This window comes from Alosa sapidissima, chromosome 20 (genome assembly GCF_018492685.1).
Source record: "Alosa sapidissima isolate fAloSap1 chromosome 20, fAloSap1.pri, whole genome shotgun sequence".
NCBI lineage: Eukaryota > Metazoa > Chordata > Actinopteri > Clupeiformes > Clupeidae > Alosa > Alosa sapidissima.
The window spans coordinates 22,273,090-22,295,098 of record NC_055976.1 but is presented as its reverse complement, the minus strand read 5'-3'; the positions used below and the strand labels follow the sequence as shown (position 1 = coordinate 22,295,098).

General features: G+C 45.4%; 1 protein-coding gene across 1 annotated transcript in view; it reads right to left on the bottom strand.

The window, feature by feature from the left end:
- The window catches only part of unc5a (unc-5 netrin receptor A), a 169,160-nt gene that overhangs the window by 60,904 nt on the left and 86,247 nt on the right, over positions 1-22,009 (bottom strand). The window contains 2 exon segments of the mRNA XM_042075476.1: positions 293-436; positions 15,682-15,905. Of these exon segments, the coding sequence (XP_041931410.1) occupies positions 293-436; positions 15,682-15,905 (368 nt within the window).

The following is a 22,009-nucleotide window of genomic DNA, read 5'->3' as shown; positions in this document are numbered from 1 at the left end:
CATGTCACAGACACATCATTATCAAACTTCCCTATCAGGCATTATGAGTTGTCTATTGCCATTTGAATCAATCAAGACCGAAGATAACACATTTAAGGGTTGTAGATTGATTGGATAAATGCAATTCCACAATACATGATTAAGAAACAGACCGAGACATAAAGAGCGAAAGGCTGTTTGCTGGAGGCGGACTTCTTCCCACTTCATGATTCCTCTCCTCCCCATGCACACGTGTTCTTCTCCAGGCTAGGAGTTTTATTTAAATGGGTTACATAGTAGGGTGGTAACTCACATGCAATCCGCACATATGCCTTTTGGCTCTTCTGGGTTCCCGTGGTGCTCCAGGCAACACACTGACACCAGTAATCCTCCAGGCCAAATATCTTCTCCACCTGCTGTCGAGTGATATCAATCATCACCTGCATGATGGGCAGTCCTGTGGAGAGAAAACGCAAGAACCCAGTGAGATCTGGAAACACAGTTAATACACACACACACAGAGACACTTGGAGACAGACACACATACACATACAGTTAATACAGACACACACAGAGACACTTGGAGACAGACACACATGCACACACACACAGTTAATACAGACACACACAGAGACACTTGGAGACAGACACACATACACACACACAGTTAATACAGACACACACAATACAGACACACACAGAGACACTTGGAGACAGACACACATACTGTACACACACACAGTTAATACAGACACACACAGAGACACTTGGAGACAGACACACATACACACACACAGTTAATACAGACACACACTGAGACACTTGGAGACAGACACATACTGTACAGAGAAGATAGACACATAGAGACAGAGACAGGTACAGAAAACTAGAACAAAAATGTATACAGAAACAACTACTGCTCTGTATACCAAGACAGACATACACACACAGACACACACACACACTCTGTGACTCAAGGGGCTTTATGCTTGCTCTGATGCCATCTTAGGTGACAAAAACTTCAACGTCGTCCTTGCTACCATTCACAAAATCAAGTGGGTGTGAACAATGCAAACCAGCATTTTTCACCAGTCGCTGTTGTTTAGTCCGCACCAGATAAATAAATAAAGTGCTTAAATATTTCAGTGAGCTTTCAGGAAGAGATATTTTCCTGTTATGAAGCATTTCAATCCAAAGCGCACTGAGAGAAAAATGTTTTAAAAAATGTTAGCGGTGGAAAAAAGTACTTTATTGATAGTTTGCAACACCACTAGCAGCAACCACGGGTGCTGGATCAGAGGAAGAGGCATTTTGTTTATTATTTATTTCTTGGCTTGTTTATTTATTTATTTGATCTGCTAGACTGGCAGCCATGTTAGCGGCTTAATGAGCGGATTGAGTGACGGATTGGCCAGTGCCGAGGATGATAGCAGATGTGCATGATCAGCACCTACAATATGTCGCCTGGCAAAAACACAGAATCATGAAAAAATACTCTAGAAAAATGCTTTAGATTTTCTGGGGAGAGTACTAAAGACACTTTTTCATTTCATTATCTCTGAACCTTTAAATGTAACCTTTAAGGCTTCTCTAAGAAAATCTTCTTGGACAGTCTCTCATCAGGTAATACAAAAAAGCACGACCTTGAAAATGCCCACATCTCCCTCCTCTATCTCTCTTACTCTCAATTTCCATTTTTTTCTCTCTCGCTCTCTCTCGCTCCTCTCTCTCTCTCTCTCTCTCTCTCTCACTCTCCTCTTCTCTCTGCTCTTCTAGTGTGAACAGGCTACCTTGTTTTTTTCCTCCATTTTTTGTGTCCACCGTAGCCTCTCAGGAGGATTGTGCCAGAGGTAAGGAGCTTTATATAAGATGCGGCGACCTGGATCCTCATGCTACATGTTACACACTATTTGGCACGCAAAGCACATAGCCTACACTCCACAGACAGACAGGCACACTCAAAACACACTACTAGCCAAACCAACATAACCATTAATGCAGTGCAATAACCAGGGCACCATGGCTATAACCACCAATCTCATAACAAGCTTTTTTCCCTTATTGAGTATCTCAAGCGACTAAATTGTTAGGCCTGCAGGAAACCATATTGCAGGAGCGTAATTAAAAATAAGGTAAAGGTGGCCGATCCAGGCCTGAATAAATAATAGACCATTTGAAAAGAAATGACAGAAATTACTAAGCAGCGTGGGGTTCGTGGGCCCTCGCTCAGTGCTACGTGTCAGAAATAAGAGCAGAGCGCATCAATCAGAGCTGAAGCGTAGAGATAAGGACCAAAACACGGAGGTGCGCCGGCGCGCACGCGCACGCCCACCCTCACCACCACCCTCGTTGCTGTTCGGGTAGTTGGGCAGAGAACATGTTATTATCTTTAGATCCGAATCAGCCCTAAAGCATGACTCGGGGCATCAACAGTTAAGTGGCCCTCTCAGAAACCCACTCTCCAAAGCTTTTGGTGGTCAGTGCTGCAAATTCAAAAGCCGAGCTAAAATAAACCCCCAACCCTTCTTAAAGTCTGTCAAATGCCAGGCTGCAATTAATTCAACAAAATGTAAAGGCATGAAAAACACAACTGTTTATTCATTTCTTTATTTTATTATTTCTTTAGTTATTTCCATCTGTACAGGCAATTAAAAAAAAGGCCTTGGCAGCGGTGAAAAGAGTGATAATTGATTCGCAGGATTCTGTGCTAGACTGCTAACACGCTTAACCCGTAAGGACGTTGGCAGTGTGTTCAAAATCCATTCCAGTGCATGTAATGGTTTTCAGGTATGTTAATTAAGATTTCCAATACCATACCGAATATAATCAACAGGACGAGACCAGCCAATGAAACAACTGAAAAAAAGAGTGTGATTGGCCCTGTTATTGTATTCCTTTTCTACAGCTACCGCTTTCTTTGTAATTACCTGAAACTCTTCCCTGACACTTTCTTTAACATGTCGAAATGGAAGAGTAACTCACCGATTCCACTTCCATTCACTTTAATGAACCTTACCAGGCACTAATCTCACAGTTGCAGCTGAGGGGCTGACATGGACACATGATCGACCCCCGTATATGTATCGATCTACCATACAAGGAACAGGGCGGCAGCTTTTGCTAACTGTAACCTAATTAAGCACTTTATTCTTAGCGAAAAGCAGACTTGCCTTCGTAACAGGATTAAGGTCACCTTGAAATGATGCAATGCACATTTTATTCAATTGTAAGTGCCGCAAAATGCTCCGTCTTGTTGATATTAATGTGCAATCAGGTCAGTTTATTTGATATTAATTATGCAATCGGGTCAGTTTATTTGCAACATCCACCAGTCACACCATATGGACACAGTACTGAATTCAATTACTTGATATTTATGTGCGGCAGCCCCTGCCAGTGTTCATTATGGTGTCATACCTTCATTATTCTTCCACCTCAACAGCTAGTTTGGACATGGACGGACGCATCAAACATACTGATCGGCTCGGACATCAATTTTACACACATATTAAGGAGCGACGACACCACTTCTGATTCAGGATGGAGGCCCGGGACTGGTTCATTTTTCATGGGCTCACCAAAGGTCAGCCGGTGAGAAAAGCACCCCACCACATTTCCGTCACCGCGGCTAGCGGAACTCGGCAAGGGGGGGGTGACCTCTGGGTGACCCCCTTTCTTCAAATCCCCCCCGGAGATGAAATGGTGATTAAGGTAGACGTTTCCCTGCTGCCTCCCAACATCCTGCCCCGTGTCAATCACTCGACTTTCGCGAGGGGAGCTGAGGGGAGCGGAGAGGGGCTGGTCGGTGGGGGTGTCCGGGATGGCACCAGGGCGACAGCCTGAGAGGGAATAATTCAGACAGCCTGAGAGCAAGCGGTTGAACTCTCTCGACTCGGCTCTCCACCGCACCTCAAAGCAGCCGCACCACCACTCCCGCTGATGCAACCACTGTTTGTTCCCCGTCATGCTCCTGTGAGAGAGGCGCGAGCACAAAAGCAGCGAGGTGATGACAAAGGAGACGCAGCGCCAAGGAGCAGGACGCGTTCCGGCAGCTGGCTCGTGCTTGTGTGTGTTTTGTACTCGAATGGGCAACACGGGCCATTATTCAGAGATGTTAGTCGTCTGAATGAGCAAGCAACGCTCTCTGCGATTCATGACAATGGCAGACCCTCTCTTTGCAATCGAGCAAGTGAGAGAGAGAAAGAGAGAGCGAGAAAGGAGCGCTCTGAATCCTCTCGAAACAAAACACAAAACACGCGAGCCGGGCCCCTCTGTCTGAGACATCGCCGGGGTCTCATTTCGTCCACTGCCGAGTCAATACCCCGGGCTTCGTCTGGGACGAGGGACTTTATTTTGCCATTCTCCCGCCCCCGCCCCCGCCACCCCGCTCTTGTTTTTGCTTGCCGTGACCTCAATTCCATGGAGGTCATTTGCTTATCAAAGGCGCACACTGAAACTGGCAGGTCGGAGTGCGTTTTCATTGTGGCCGAGGAAATTCAATTAGGGGTGGGCCGCGCACCAGCAGTGCCGACCATGCCGAGGCTCATCAATGGCGGGAAGGATTAGGGTCCGGCGACTTGCGCCACGCGGCGGGCCAGAGCCCCAGGAGAGGAGGGTCAGTGAGGGCTCATCAGGAGGGATGAGGGCTATATGGGCTTTTTCCTGTGCGTAGAACCAGAAGACTGGCCGACCAACCATGGGAAACTACACCGGCTAAGTGTGTAAAACACTGATTTACTGCCTCGATGTAGTCTAGTACCTTCTGGAGTGTGTTGTTACATGCCGAAAACTGAACTCGGGAAAATAGAACCAACTCCCAGCTGAACAGCAGAGGAAGGCAGCACAACTAAATCCATGCCAGAGAGAGAGAGAGAGAGAGAGAGAGAGAGAGAAAGAGAGAGAGAGAGAGAGAGAGAGAGAGAGAGGGACAGAGGAGAGAGAAATAAAGAGAGAGAGAAAGAGAGAGAAAGAGAGAGAGAAAGAGAGAGCGAGAAAGAGAGAAAAAAGAAAAATAACAGAGAGGAAAGTACAAAGGAAACAAAACTGTCCTTCTAGGTCAAATTTCTGATGCAAGTCCTCGTGCACGTACCACAGACTATTACAGATATCAAAGTTGAGTCTGTGTTCCCTTGAGTGGCGCGGTTTGATGTGGAGCCCATGTTGCCCAGGTTGCCCATTATGGCTGTGGCAGCGGCGAATCTGTGGAGTCATCACCGAGGACTAATGAGGGACCGAGAGAGCGCCCGCCCGTCTGCTCGGCCTTCCTGCTCTGCACTGCGTTGCCACGGCAGCCATCCTATTAGGACAGCAAGGAAGGATCTTGTAAAGTTGGCATCAAACAAACGGCTTAGGAGTAGTGGCGTTGGGGGGTGTGGGGCGTGGGGGACTGGGGAGAGGGCAGGGTCACCCCCCAGTCAGTAGGACACACTTTTGGGGTCAAGGCTCCAGCGCAGTCGTGACAGCCCCTTTTCAAGAGGGCCTTTGATTGAACTGGCCATTTCTTTTTTCTTTTTTTTTTTGCGTTGGTGGTAGATATGGTGGCCAAGGCCCCCCATCGCTGAAGCGAACACTATTACAGATTATTCAAGGATGACGAATGAGCAGCACAGGCATGTGTCCTCCAATCAATCCCACCCAGGTTCAGGACAATGTCATCTCAAGGTGAGCTTAGGCCTTTCTGCAGGGCTGTCACCGGCAATACGGTGTGCAGCAAGGGACAATCAGAACAGCATATGACATGTGATTCTCTCTGTGTTTCTGTGGGAGTCACAGGAAATGGATGGATCAACAGAAGTCAAATATAATATGATGGACAGAACAGACTAAGCAGGGATTAAAGTCTAAAATATGAAATATAACCACACTAAAATAAAATCATTTTAGGGTGTGACTGTGTACGTTCCAGGGTATTGAACCTTTGAGCAAAATAAGGTACTATCAATATTTCCCTCCAGAACAGACACAGCTATAAAAAAATAAAAAAGATTGAAGACCAGTAGTAATGATGTAATTCTGAGGTGAGGATTACAGGATATTTTACCAATACTACTGCATGAAGCACAACTGTATAAAGGCATCTGTTTCTTCTCCATTTCAGACATTTTATTGAATTTACTTTGCTTTTTTAGATGCCTAAACACAATGAAATGCCTGAAACAAAGAATTGATCTGCAAACAATCGAGTTGCAGTACATTTAAAATATTCTGGTGCAGAGTAACATTTTGTTGTCTTAAGAATTGTATATAGCTGCTGCTCAATATAGCTATATTTCTAGGCGTTTGCTCAGACAATTTCAACAAAAAAACCTAAGCAACATCAATAATGGTATATGCCCTCCTGAATGTTCTATGCGAGTCTCAGTCTTTAACCTATTAGATGCGATGAGATGTTCAAAACCGCGGCTTGGGCCGTACAACTTGATTGTAAATGCAAGAGAATGGAATTGAAATGTCTTCTTAGATTATTAATTAATCTGCTCGTGTTTCCCTGCCCTGTCTATGAATCTATTGGTGTTGTCAATAAACAACAAACCCTATTATCTTTAATACATAATTTTAAATTCACTGGGTACCAAGCGCACATCAAATTTAACATGGGTATGACAGATTGTCTAGTGTTGACACATTTTCCTCGCCATGCTTAAGAGCACATCAACACGTTCACAGGAAAACAATTTCATAGGGCTTTGTCTGACTCTGTGGTAATTATTTATCAAAAGTTTCATGCTAAATTGTCACCTTGGAGGATGAGACCTTGTTTATTATAGTATCAGATTGTCTTGTCGTTATCATGCCCTAGTGACAACAAGCAACAGCCCTGAAAATAAACCACAAATTGCCTTCTACCCCTCTCCCTCCCCCATCAGATGCACAGGTGTTTTTCAGGTCTTCTTACAGTGCTAAATCGCTTCTTTTTCAGAATTTGCATCTCTGACGATGACCTAATATGCTTGTTGTTTGCATGTGGTTAAAATGGCTGCCACTATTCAGTGCATGAGTTCAACAGCCATGAGCAGAATATATGCTGCAGATTCCCTTGCGTTTTTCACAGTGTGGAGAGTCTACGCTATTAAAAAAAATAACCCAAGCGCACTGGTTCAACAGGACAACATTACACTACTGACTCTCTGTGTCATTATGACTCAGACGGTTTTACTGCAGCTGAAAGAACTCGACCCTCCTTCTAGGACACCAAATACCAAACAGCTCACCGGGTGCTACAGTGATGGGAGTGAATGAGTGGCTGGAACTAATAGGTCTTCATGAGAATGCACTTTCTTATGCACCACATTCACTTCCCGAGATGGAGAGTGCTCACACACACACACGCGCGCGCACACACACACACACACACACACATACAGTCGGGAGCGAAAACGCGAAATCACTGTCTGTCCGAGAAAACGTGTTGTCCCTGTTTTGTTTTCTCTTGCCCCAGGGCACTGTGCCATATCAGTGCTTGCACAGGTAAGAAAGAGTCCAAATCCCATCTGCTTGGAGATTGTTATTGAACCATCACACTGCACATCACACTGTTTCCCCCTGCATGTCTACCTGTGGTTGGGTCTAACTCTGCCTTTTTGGACCAGGGGTCCTCTGTCAGCAAAGCTGTACTACAGGTAATCCAATTCGTGTTTCCTGAGCCAATCTAGATATTCAGTGTAGCTGGGAGCAGCCAAAGCCCTGGAGCCTGTACCAGCAGACAGCTAGAGAGCAAGCATTTGGATACGAATTAAAATGGAAATCAGAAGATGTCTGTGTGCCGTCAGATATACAGTGTACATTGCATTTTAAAGCAAGTTTTTACCATATTACTTTTGTGGTGGGAGGCACAAGTTATTTTCTTGCTTTTACACAGAAATCCTTGTACATTTTCATGTATTTTTTAAAGGATAAACACAATATAATCCCTCATTCAAAAAGTGAATGCCAAATTATTTTCCCCAGCAAAACATTTAGCAGCTCATATCACTGGTCATATTTTCTACACAGTGCAACAACTGTTTATGACTACAGAGCATATGACCCTCTAGTGTAATCTCTTTAAAAAGACACCAGATATCGCATGCTAATGTTCAATCTGACTGGTTACTGAGCCGTAACACATGAATGAATGACTGAGAGAGCTCCCTGCTCTTGCTCGACAGGTAGGAAAGCTGCGTGGATTCTTATTTGTTTCGGCGCGTTGTGCGAACACGACTGCTGAAACATTCCTTGGGGCCAGCATGCAAAGCAGAAGCTGTCACGCAACGCGTTTCTGCCTGCCCATCAGACCTATCTCAGAGGACTATTTAGCTGTCATGTTCCCAGACCCTCTTCCTCTACCCCCCCTCTCTCCCCCTCTCTTTCTCGCTCTCCCTCTCGCTCTCCCTCTCTCTCTCTCCCCCTCTCTCTCTCTCCCTCTCTCTCTCTCTCTCTCTCTCTCTCTCTCTCTCCCTCTCTCTCCCTCTCTCTCCCTCTCTCTCCCTCTCTCTCCCTCTCTCTCTATCCCTCTACCTCTCTCTATCCCTCTACCTCTCTCTATCCCTCTACCTCTCTCTCGGCTTACTTATTTTTAAACCAATGTGCGTTGAGCAGGTGCTGATGGGGGAGCATTGTGAGGTGACAGGGACGCCTAAACAAATATGCCAAACAAACAGCGCGCGCTGCATGCCAGATAGGCGATGACAAGGGCACTGGCATGGGCCAGATCTGGGCCGAGCCCATGCCGGAGTTGGAGACTGTATGGGAGCGACTGTAATGATGAGGGGATGTAGTGAAGGAGAGGGGGATACAGGGGGATGAAGAGAGAGCTGAGGAAAGAGAGGGAGAAAGAGAGCTATAGACAAGAAGTACAGAAAGGGCACAAAGAGGGAGAGAAAGAGAGAGGAAGAGAGAAAAACAATGACGCAGAAAGAGGGAGAGAAAGAGAAAGAGCGAGAGAGAAAATACATACTGCGAGCCGAGCTAATAAGAAAATTAGAAATTAGAAAGTGAGCAGCTTTTTTAAATATCTCAGGAAATACACCCCTGGCTTCTAATTAATACGTGTGAGAAAACTCTTCCTGGCTTCCTCTTAATTTGCATTCTAATATAAAGAAAATTAGCGACTGACTAGAGTCCCCGCACTTGCTCTCCTCCCGTCATACTAATGCAGGATATGAGCTCCTAGTCCAGGAAGCAGCTCACCGAGGGGCTGATCTGGGCCGGAACTGGCCCAAGTCCAGGCCAAAGGCCAAAGGCCAGCAGGGGTGGGAGAGGTTGGAGTATTTCGATTGAGATGCAGTGCGGAGACTTATTCTATTTTCTCCATTCAAACTCAGGCACGACAAGCCAACAATGGTGGAAGCAAATCGAAAGCTACAGTATGCAGCAAACCACATGGCCGCTGGTAGATGGTAATAATGTGCAAACTCAGGGCATGTGTGCACACTCTACAGATCAGATAGGATTTGAAGGAAGGTTATTGATAGCCCATCAGTCTCTCACAGTACCGAATTGCTTTTCCAGTTAGAGACAGTTACATTATATTATTTTATTTTATTTTTATTTATTGGTGTGTTTTTCTGCAACTCCCAGGCATGTCGTGACTGTGAAATTCATTGCAACCTACAACAAGGCCACAGTTGGCTCTGGACGCAAAAAGTAATTACTTATTTGCTGCGAGCTATGGTCTGATTTGAAATGGATTTGTGTAGAAGTACAAAGGCAGCTCACAGTCAGGGAGATGGGACAGTGTTGCCAGCATTGTTGACTATCAACAGCTAATTTCACAACATTCAATCTGCTAATTGTGAGTGATTTAATTACACACGTAAAGTTTTAACTGTGCTGAGCCCTTTTTCGTGTTTCTTTTTTGTGAGGGGGAAAAAGGAAACAAAGTAGAAAAACACTTTTCTAGTCCTTCTGTAGCCAATAATCTCACACTTACAGTACTGAGGCCAGGCAGACCGAGTCCTGCTCGATAAAACATCTAGTAATTCTCCAGAATGCTTTCATGAAATCTGGAGTATCTTAATGCTTCGTCTCATAGCTCTCCCTCAAACCCGTCTTACCTCAATCTTCGTATCTTATCTCAATGAAGCTTACAACAGGCACAGTTCTCATTTTTTTGAAAGAACCTCTGTTCAGTGTCATTCAAAAATGCCTCTGCTCGATGACGGCGGCGTTGGACCGGAGACCGTGAACTGCAGTACACTGCGGATGCAGCCTCGTCGGCCAAGCTGACCTCTAACAGGTCAGTTAATGGAACACTCGAGCAGCTGTGTAACTGCAACGATTGACCTTGCCATCTGCTTTTGGTGCCCTGTAGCCAAATAACCCCCCCCCCACCAGCCACCCAGACAGGATGAAATACAATTCCCATTACAGGCCAAGCAGCTAATAAGGCTTTATCAATTAGCCTCCATTGCTATTGATCGATGCGTAGCAGGTGGTGGGAACCCATTCTATTCATTTAGGAGTGTGTTGTCCTCTTCCTCCTTCTCTTATTTCCTCTTGTTCATTAGCCTCCTCCTCGCAGACATATCGGCTTCTGCTTAAATTGTGGCTAGATCGTTCTCCGATACCGCACTAAAGATCATGTTTAATCACTTTTGCGGCCCATTTTATGCTGCCCAGCAGCCTCAATCGTGAATCTTACACTGTCTGCAGCATGTCAATGGACCAGTGATGGGTGACCCCTAGACAAGTAAAGCTGATCTCATAATAGGGCCAAAAAATGGCGAAGCACCTGAACAGTGAGAATCGTCCAGCAAGCAACTTCCCAGCTTTCATCGACCAACAACTGCATTTTGACGAAGCATATTTGATTAAGAGCATATATAAGCAATCAGAAACATTTCACTAGGAGGGCCTAATCCTGAGGAAATATAATTTTGACTGAAGGGAAACCATTCCACTATAGTTCAGCTGAGTACAGAACAGCTATTTTCCGGGGGCATTTAAGTGAATCATGACGGCCAATTTGATTTTCTTTTCCGTTCCAAGTCTGACGTCTACCTCAGAAGTGGGGATCGGCAAAGGATAATAAGTGCCATGGCAGAAAATGATTCATCAGATGTCCAACTCGCAGACGTTTCCTACTTTCCTTTCTCTCCACAGACTCTGTAGAAAAGGGAGAATGCGATTATGTTCCAGGCGACAACTCGATACGAGGAAATGAATAGTTACATTTAATCAAACGCATTAGGGTTGAGGTGGACTTAATTATGCTGTTCTTCAACGATGCAGATGGGCCGGCTTTGGCGACTCACACCAATTTTGGAGAATTGCCCATAATTCAGTTCTGCAGCAGCCTCAGGCCCTATCCCTCCCTTATTCACACGTGCCACTTCGAAACTGCAGAACGGCACGTAATTGAGACAGCCTAATGGGTCATTGTGATGTCTCGTTCGTACCTGAAGCTCATTGGAATGCCAGACTGTGGTTTGCTCAACGGAAGTCAGGGGCATCAATTAAAACTGTGGTGCAAATGACGCTGGTTGTCTTCCAGCCTTGAGTGCTTCCGTGGAACTAAGAGGTGTGAACAGCAGAAGGAGGAAAAAAAGGACTTTCAACTTTTCAACTTTGTTCTTGGCAAGGGAGAAAAATACTTGTCACCCATTTGCAGTGGTGGTTTAATCACTACAATGAAAAAAGAAAGAAATCTGTTTCCTTTAAAAAAAGCGCAGATCAAACAGAAGCAGTATTAAAAAGGCAGACATGCTCCTGAAGAACAATGTTGCTATTTTACAAAAACAATTTCTATCCACTAGGTTTAACAAAGTTTATATCAAACAAAAGGTAGATCTTTACAGATCTGTGGGGGATAAAATGACTGCTGCAATAGAGGCTTTGTGGCCCAAAAGATTTGCCTGAGAATCAGTCATCCTGCTTTGGAAACAGTCAATTATTCCTTCCCAATGGCAAATGTGAATCAACATAATTAGATCGGTTACGTTATTTTGTAAAATGTCAACCAGGTTTTTATGATGCTTTTAAAGACTACAGTGTAAGTGCTTTAATTTAGAGAAATATAGAGGAAAATTAATAAATCAAATGAAACCAAAGGAAAAAAAAATCTAAATAAATAGTCGACTTCTGGTGGGTAGAACATGTGTCATCTCTGACTGACTGACTCAAACAAAACCAGCAAAATAACTCCATAAAAGAAATGAAACACTCATTAAAAACGGGCAGCCAGGGTTATGCTCCCATTTAAAATGAAAACCAATAGAAATATTTCTCCCAGTATTCTGCTGGACACCGGAGTTAGAAGAAAGGAAATTATATAACAAGTGGTTCAACGGGTGTGCCATCCTAATCCATGCAAACACTCTGTCAGCATTGATTTTCTTTTGACAAATTTGCTTTGCTTAAGAACCTCATCCCCCATCTTGGGGCGCAAAGCCTAGCCACCCCCCAGTTACACACAGGACTGGAAGAGGGGGACATATGCCTTTGAACTAGCCAGAGAGAAAGGCGAGCGAGAAAAAAAAAACAAGTGAGATAAGTTACTAGGGGAAGGTAATGAGAACCAATAGACTCCTGAGGAAGAATCAATACTGGACATGGATACCCAGAGAGGAAGGACAAATCACGACATTATTTCTCAGCCGAATAAGAGCAGAGAGGCATGAGGCAGGGTCAAGCAAGCCATGCAGACAGATGGACCAGGGGGACATCAGTGAGCTGGCAAAACAATATGTTTTTACTGAGAAACACACACACACACACACACACACACACCATCCACCCACAGGCTCAAACTCAGAGGAGCAGGAGGGGGAGACGGGGGAGGATGAAGCTGCTGCCGAGGAGAGCTACAGGAGGTTACAACAGGAAAACCAGAATTACCACAACATGCAAAGAAAAAAAAACACCTAAATAGATTCTAAAAAAGGCCAAAAACAAACAAACAAACAAACAAAAACAACTAAAAGCATACCAACTCAGGCACTAACTTTTAATTGTGCCACTAGGCAGTGTAAGGACAACACATCCCTCCCAGGGAAGGTGACCCAGCTAGACCTCGGAGAACAATGCTGACGGTACGTGGGAGAAGCTCGAGCGGGCAAATCGATGCCAATACTGTACCTTGGAAAACTTATATGGCTGGACACTGCTTCGTCCTTCATCAAAGCATGGGGCCGGCTATGGCACATTCATCATTAGCCATGTAGAAGCCCCAAGGAAGTAAAAGGAGGATGCAGGTGAAGGCCTCCGTGTGCTGGCAGTGACCGTGAGGAGAGAACGGAGCCTGTTTGTAACAGCGGCTAGCCACGCTGCAAATGGCCCATAGTCATTACGCGCCAGCAAGCTGTTGCCTACAGTGTTAATGTAATGTGCTCATAAACAGAGAGGTTTATGGGGCACATCATGTTCCTTAAGCAGAGTCCTTCCGTCAGGATAATCAATTAAATAAACTGGAAGGGCACTCGGAGAGCGCAGGTCTGGCCCGCTGGGGCCAAATGTCGCGAAAACTAAATTAAATTTGTGGGTCCACCCAGTGATTCGGATCTGCTCCAAAATGTAATGGGTCATGATGTCTTATCACCAAATTTCATGAAAACTGAATAAATGTATCCTCCCTCCAGGCATACATACAAACAAACAAACAAACAAACAGCATAATTTCCTTGGTGGAGAGGTCACTAACAAGCAACACAAACAGTTTGACAGGAGTCGAGTAGCCCTACCTGCGATCACCATCTTAAACTAAGGCGCAGCTCGGCCTCCATTGTGGAGGACATTTTACATCATTGTTTGCGGCATGCAAACAAACACAGAGGAGGCGCAAAACCCGACATGAGGCAAATTATCCCCGTCCATCAAACCTAATTACATACGTTTAGCAGAATCTGTCAAATATTCCACATCTCACATGGCGACACGGACAGATTATCAGGCTTGTCTCTGACACAAACAAACAGACGAGACGATGGAAGATGAAAGCATGCCATTTTTGGCACCTCTTCCGCACCATTCTTCTCGTAAAAGCGGGAGCCAACTCCCGTGCTCCGAGCCTCCGCTCCACCATGTCATTTAGCAGTCAGCTGCTCACAGTCGCCTGTCAACCTGTGAATTGTGGGTTTGAGGTTACAAATCACTTGTGGATCGGCGGCCCATATAAGGGAGTGATGAAAACAAACGCTCGCGATGGGAGAGCGCTGGCTGGCCTTTTGAGGCGAACAGGGATACGCCCACGCGTGTGCACACAGGTGTGTGTGTGTGCGTGTGTGTGTGTGTGTGCATGTGCGTGTGTGTGCGTGTGTGTGTGCGCATGTACTTGCATGTGTCTGTGTGTGTGTGTGTGCGTGTGTGTGTGTGCGTGCATGTACTTGCATGTGTCTGTGTGTGTGTGTGTGTGCGCGCGCGCGCGTGCGTGCGTAAAACTGAATTTGTATGCATCTGTGTGAGTTTGAGTGCATGAGAGAGAGAGATGCAGGCAGACAGACAGACAGAGAGAGAGAGAGAGAGAGAGAGAGAGAGAGAGAGAGAGAGAGAGAGAGAGAGTGATAGAGAGAGACAGAGAGAGAGAAATCATGTGTGTATGTGTGTATGTGTGTGTGTGTGTGTGTGTGTGTGTGTGTGTGTGTGTGTGTGTGTGTGTGTGTGTGTGAGAGACACGCATGGGATGGTGAGAGAAAGACTAGGACATGCAAACAGATGAGCTGTGGGTCTGTCTTGACGATCATAAATAATCATGAGCGAGACCTGAGGATCATGTCCACAAGCTGTCTGAGACAAAACAGATCCGCTCGTCACTCTCGCCACACCAGAGCAGCTCATCAGCATGCTCCACCAAAGTCGGCAGAGAAAATACTGACAGTCTTCATATCAGATGTCTGAAGTGGAGGAGGGGAAATATACCTGCAGGACAAGGCAGCCCCCTATTAGAGACCACTTTTAATGACTGGGAGAAAATCCTCGCTGGTCATTTATTTATGAGTAATTTAATAGGATTGCAGTTTGAAGGTCCTCAGTTTGCCTTTGCACACATCGAGATGAAACTGAGATTATATTTCTGGTGGTCCCTGGAGGGTTCCTGGTGCTATTAGCCTGCTGTCGGAAAAGAATAATCAAAATTCAAACCAAATGAAAAGATGTAATGAACAATGTCTGTTGATATCTGTAACGCATGCTGCCTTCAAGTTATGGGGCATACTGCTACTACATGAGAAAATTGCTTGAATAGAAAAGGACAGAAAAAAATATGCTGTTAAAATGGACACTGACGTGCTGTACTTTTATAATTTAGCGCTTTCTTTGGCGTCCCAGGGGCTGTTTTAGCAAACACAAAGAATAGTCCAAAAGGGCCTGTTAGGTAACTTAGTCCAGTCAGTCTCCACTTTGCTATGACTCGGTTCAATCTCAATTCAGCTAATGATGTTATTTTAAGTCGAAACCCTGCATTGGGCTGCTTCAAGTAAATTCAGCACTGATTCATAGTGCCATGGCAACGCAGTTCCATAGATGCAAATGCAACAGCACTTAACCTAGATGAAGAAAATTAACCCTAAGAGTAATACACCAGAGGAAATGATGGCAGACAAGCCATAGAGACACAAGCTCTTCTCCCAATGTACATTAGACAAAATAAATTACACTAGCTAGGCATAATATATTATCATTTTTCCAGGCGAAGGACAAGGCCATGCTCTCCAGTGTCGGGTCCAAAGTGTCCACAGCCGTGGCGGTCAGGGGAGGTTTTGGGTGGTTTGTGGTGGTGGTGCGCAGTACCTGTGGCCGGGTCGATGGTGTGCTCGATGACGTGGTCGTCCTGGTGCACCCACTCGCCGTTGCACTTGAAGTAGATCTGCGTGGCGGGCGTGGAGCGGCACGTGAGGGTCACCGGCTTGTTCTTCACGATGTACACGTCGTCCGGCTCCACCAGGAAGTGCGGCAGCAGGTCCGAGAAGGCTGCGGGGACCGCGTGAGTCACGGGGCGGCGGCGTGCTCTGCGCCTGTGATGGACAGAGGGAGACAACGAAGTGAGTCAAAGACAAGAGAAGCACTTTAGAGAGGGCCGTATACACACAAACACAAACCCTCAGACAAGAGTTGGGCCTCAGAGGCAGCTTTGCCCTCTTTTTTTTCCCCACGTTCTTTCAGTCTTCCTTTCTCTCCTTCAGAAACATTTGTTTGGGCTTTGGAGTGTGACAAATAGGGCTTTTACAACACCAAACAGCCTACTCCTCAGCTTCCGACGGGAAAAGCAAGCCAATGTCAGTGTCAAAGAGGCGCTTGTACTGACACAGTCAAGGCGAGCTTTTTCAGTCACTTCCGATTAAGCATTTGTTGACAAATCACTGTAAACATTACTGTAACGTCTAAATATAAACCCAGTGAAGAATCTAGACTGTGTCAGTGAGAATGTGTGTTGTGTGGCGCTAACAAACGTGAAAAGATTTGGGTTGTCTGATAGCTCTGCACGCATTAATATGCCATGATTAAAGGCCTGGGCTTTTGAGTTTAATTTTAATTTGCTAGCAAAATTAGAAAAGATCAGCCTCCTAAGACACATGCACACACACGCCCACAATCCACACACACACAGAGTTTATTCAGAGACATAAACACACCCAGGCACACACACACACACACACACACACATCCGAACACAGTATCTTCAGAGACACAAATGCATGCACATACATACACAGAGAGAGCAACATTCACAGACAGAGACAGAGAGAGAGAGAGAGAGAGAGACAGAGACAGAGGGACAGAGAGAGAGAGAGAGAGAGAGAGAGAGAGAGAGAGAGAGAGAGAGAGAGAGAGAGGAGAGAGAGAGAGAGAGAGAGAGAAAGAGACAGAGAGCAAAGCCTGTGTTAGCCACTACAGTAACAAAACCATGGGAGTGAGGAAGGAAAGGAAGTGAGTGAGCGCGATCAGCCGAGTGGCCTTGTCAGGGCTGGCGGGGGCGGGAGAGGAGCCCATCTTTTGTCTCTCCGCTGTTAATCACAGCCTTTTAAGATCACGGCGCAGCGCAGACCACCGGCCATAAATCCTCTCCCCTTCCCTGAGTGACCGGCCGACAGTGGCACGCGACGACATGCTCCACGGGCTCTCCTTCCCCAGGCCTTTAACTCCATCCTGGTTAGGCCGCGCGGGAGAGAGGTCTGAAGTGACAGGAGGGCTGAGCACTGACCGACCGCAGATGTCACAACTCCACTTACAGAACGCACAAACGCAAACAACTAAATAACTTCTGTCTTCAGCTTTTTCATCTTTCTCCTTGAGGACACAATTTATTTATTAATTTATTTATTTACTGACTTCCTTCCTTACTTACTTACTTCCACTGTCAATCATTCGTTGCCATGGGAATAAGGCAGAGGACAAGGCAAATGAAAAACAGCTTGAAGGTAGCGATGGAAATGTAATGGTGGTGATCAGACAAACAACGGGTCACGATGAGCAAGCTACTTCTCATGTTTTTATAAACAGATTTTAACTTACGAGCATGAAAGAGGGCAAGAGAGGTGTAAAGATAGTGACAAAAAGAGACAGAGATAAAAGAAGCTGAGAAAGAGAAAACACAAAAGAGAAATGGATAGACAGACACACAAAGAGAGGAAGGATGACAAACAAGGGGCAGAACGAAAGAATGGATTGTGGAGGTCTCTTCTGCACCACTGGGCTGGGTTGTGGGTTGTTTGAGCCTTCCAGCAGCTTCATTTGTTAGCCGCGCTGTGCTATTTTTTTTTCAGAGCCCGTAATTAAGACAGAATTGTTAATTTATCCTTTTCCACCCACAGATACAGAGCAACAATTAAGGACCCTCTTCGTCTATATTTATGTTTTATTCACACCATCTTAAACACGTCTCCAACACAATGTTTATTCTGTAACTATCAACACAGAGGACTGTGGAGGACGCTAAATTACTGCGCTCAAACGAAGGCAGATGATATGGAGACTGACGAGTTGATAACTCTTAATTTCTTCCCATCATTACAGCTCTGCATCACATCTATATTTAGAGGCACTGGAGCACCTTGCAGAGTTTCCATCTCCATCTCAAGGAACCACAAATGAGTTAGACATCTTATAAACCCTTCACTGTAACATTAAGTCAAGGGCATATGTTTCAGTGCTTGTCAATGAACAGAGAGATCAACAGCATCTTTAAGGACTAAAATCACAAATCAGAACATATTGCAGTGTTATTATGATCCTACTACTGTAGTGGAAAGAGTCCAGTACTGGTGTCCAGAGAGTGTTTAGTATCCCCTACAACACTGCAACACTACTTGGAGCAAAGGGAGTGTGTCTCTCGTAACGAAACAGCTGGGCTGGGCTTGACCTCTGCCGCTCCTCACTGGCCATCCCTGGAGCACGCAACGGCCCGGGTCGGGGATAATATTAGCCACCACTGCTGCCCTGGCTGCCACCACAAACACTGCTGCGCGCGCGCACCCACACACACACACACACACACAATGGAGCTGACACAACGCGTGTCATGTTAATGTCTCGGCCCCCCACCCCCCCCACCACATTTGCTATGTCGTGGTGGTTGGAGTGTGCAGAGAGTGCCAATTCATCAGCACAAGATACAGTGGGCCTGCCGAACAGTCAGCTATTGAACCCCCACTAATGTATCGTGTAGCCTACTGTACGTGTTTTAATCTTAATGAAAATGAAATGTGCTGTGTCCAATGAAGGACATACATCTCTTTCTCCGCTTCCTGTCTTCTTCGCGCTCTCATATCATGTAGACATGAGATTGGGCAGCCACCAAAAAAAAGAGAAGGAATTGAAAATGGAATGTCATTTATAATGGGTGTTCCACCCAAATACTTCTGTTCATTTGTAATGTTGGGCTAATACACAGCTAGCTCTGCAATCATTTATGTGCATACATATATATATATATATATATATATATATATATATATATATATATTTATTTTTTTTATGAGTAATTTCTATCTCTTCCTCTCCACCCCCCCCCCCCTCTCTTCTGCAGCACAGTTATCAGAGAGTGCTTTCTTGTCCAAAACAAAGGCAAAGATCAGAACAATGCTGTACGTTCATTTGCACAAATGCACAGATAAGTGTAGTACTCACATAATTTGGCATTGTAATGACAGGAATTTGCTATGCACAATGACCTTCTCAGGCGACTAAAGATTTATCACATTGGTTGGGAGAAGGGAGACCAAACCACCCACTTGGGTTTGGTGAAGGCTTTTCACGGCTCACGTTTCTGTGTGGTACACCAGTTGCTCATTAAACCATATATATCCAGCCAGGCTTTTTCTGCTGTCTGTGCACAAGACTTAAGTATTTTCAGGCACTTAATAGCTCCAAATAAACGAGAAGGAATGTCCTGCTGTCGAGAATCACACCAGATTTTCAACAGTCCGATCATTGATAATTGCCACTTTCAGTCCGGCACGTCCTTAATCCTTGACTTTACAAATCTATTTTACATAAGCAGCTCATTGTAAACAAAGACCTTTTCTCAAAATCAAACAAGCTTCATCAAACAGCCCATGGCCATGGCTTTGTGTACCTAAACTGGTAGTGAGCACAAATAACGAGAGATGATGATTATTATTTGTTTTTTTCACGTTTTTTTGAGGTTCACGGTTCGGTCAGGTAGAATAGGCAGACTGCTGAGGGACCATTAACGGGCATGGGCTCTTTTGTTCCTGGGAGAAGGTTTAAAAGTTTAAAAGTTATGGTTAAGAAGTCTGTCTGTGTTCTACAGCCACACAGTACGTGGGGAGGCTGTTGACATGCATTTTGCTCTCTGCGTCTGACATGACTTATTCATGAAAGCACGTTCCACAGCCACGCAACGCTTCGAATTAAAGACGCTCTGTGAGGCTGATGTATGACTTTCACAAGCTTACATTGTTACCGGAGATGCATCATATTCATCACTCCACCACCCCCGAATATGCACAGAGAGACAGGCAGAGGCAGAGAGAGAGAGAGAGAGAGAGAGAGAGAGAGAGAGAGAGAGAGAGAATGAAAGACAGAAAGAAAGAAAAGAAAAAGGGGAAGAGAGAGAGAGAGAGAGAGAGAGAGAGAGAGAGAGAGAGAGAGAGAGAGAGAGAGAGAGAGAGAGAATGAAAGACAGAAAGAAAGAAAAGAAAAAGGGGAAGAGAGAGAGAGAGAGAGAGAGAGAGAGAGAGAGAGAGAGAGAGAGAGAGAGAGAGAGAGAGAGAGAGAAAGAGAGAGAATGAAAGACAGAAAGAAAGAAAAGAAAAAGGGGAAGAGAGAGAGAGAGAGAGAGAGAGAGAGAGAGAGAGAGAGAGAGAGAGAGAGAGAGAGAGAGAGAAAGACAGAAAGAAAGAAAAGAAAAAGGGGAAGAGAGAGACAGAGAGAGAGAGACAGAGAGAGAGAGAGAGAGAGAGAGAGAGAGAGAGAGAGAGAGAGAGAGAGAAAGAGAAAGAAAGTGACAGAAAGAAAGAAGGAAAGAAAGCAGAGAAGGGGAAGACGGAGAGACAGAGAGACAGACTGAAAGAGACAGCCGCAGCTGCACATTCACATTTAACAGCCTTTTCATGGATCAATGCACAAATCAAATAAACACGGCATCATAGGCTTAACCCCCGAATCTGAAAATTGATACAGAGTTATGCTTGTGATTAACTGAAAACACCAAGAGTCACAAAGTGTTAACATAATGTAAATGTATACATTACTTCATACACATTACATCAGCTGAAAAGCTGATGAGAGGGCAGAGTCAAGGGCATACAAGGACACTGACACTACTGTCCATGTTGCCTAGCCTCAGCAGATGTTCACACTTAACCTTCCTTGCTAAGTCTTGTCAAAAAAAACCCTGTTTGCTCTTTGTTCTAAATAAAATGATAATCTGATATATGCACATCAATCTAACAACAATGAATGTAGAGCACATCATTCGACACAGCCAAACACAAATAAGCCCGGACTGATTTGCATAGAGCAGAGTATTTTTCCCCGAAGCACAAAAGCAATAAGCTCATCAGTGAGTGACAGAAAGAGCATTCCTCTTAATAATGCTGCTCCATTACTCTGACCTGTAGCAAGCAACAACATATATTCATTGGAAACACAGACACACGCATACAGATAAAGAAACACATGTACACGAACACACACACACACAAATAAACAAAGCACACCGCCACACACACACACACACACACACCGCCACACCGCCACACACACACACACACACACAAACATACCCACACACACACACACACACCCTAGCTGGAGACTGTAAAAGCAGCCCAGGTGAGGGGCCCAGTGTGCTGCGTTGTTGTTGTGCGGTGGCGCAGTGTTCCAGCTGCTCATCAGACGGCGCCAGCTCTGACCCGTGGGAGCTGGCCGGACGGAGCTCTCAGTGCAGGCCCAGGGGAGAGCCCCAGCTGGAGATACACTCAGCCGTGTTCATGTCCCCAACGCACAGGCAGAGGACGCCCCGCATCAGCTCACCCACAAACATGCACACGTGGACACACCAACAGACACCTTACACACACACACACACACACACACACACACACACACACACACACACTGATCACTACACACATACACACACACACAAACTCATATTCAGATCATAAAACACATACACACATAAACACACACACACACACACACACACACACAGATCACAATGCACATACATACACTTATCACATGCATACACAGACACAAAACTGCCCTCGAGCTCCTTGGCTAAAATAAACCCCACTGCTCAGATCGCTCAGAGGCAGATGATGATTGTTACGATGATGATGATGATGTTATTAGCAACGAGGATTCTGATCACTGCCGTGTCTTTTGTCTCGCTAATACATTACTAAATCTCCCATCATTTCTGCTTGATATTCAAGTACAGAGAGACAAGACAACCCCCAAACCCCTGGCTACTGGATCATGCAACAATGCTTTGCAAACAGTCATGTCCTCATGAAGTGTGGGAGCAGGGAGACATTGGTGCTCCTCTCTAGTGGGGAAAAGATCTGCTGTCGGGCTGAGCAACATGGCGAGCCAGCCAGGAGCAGTGGCGGAGGGGAGGGATTAGGTCACGTTTGGCTTCTCCTTC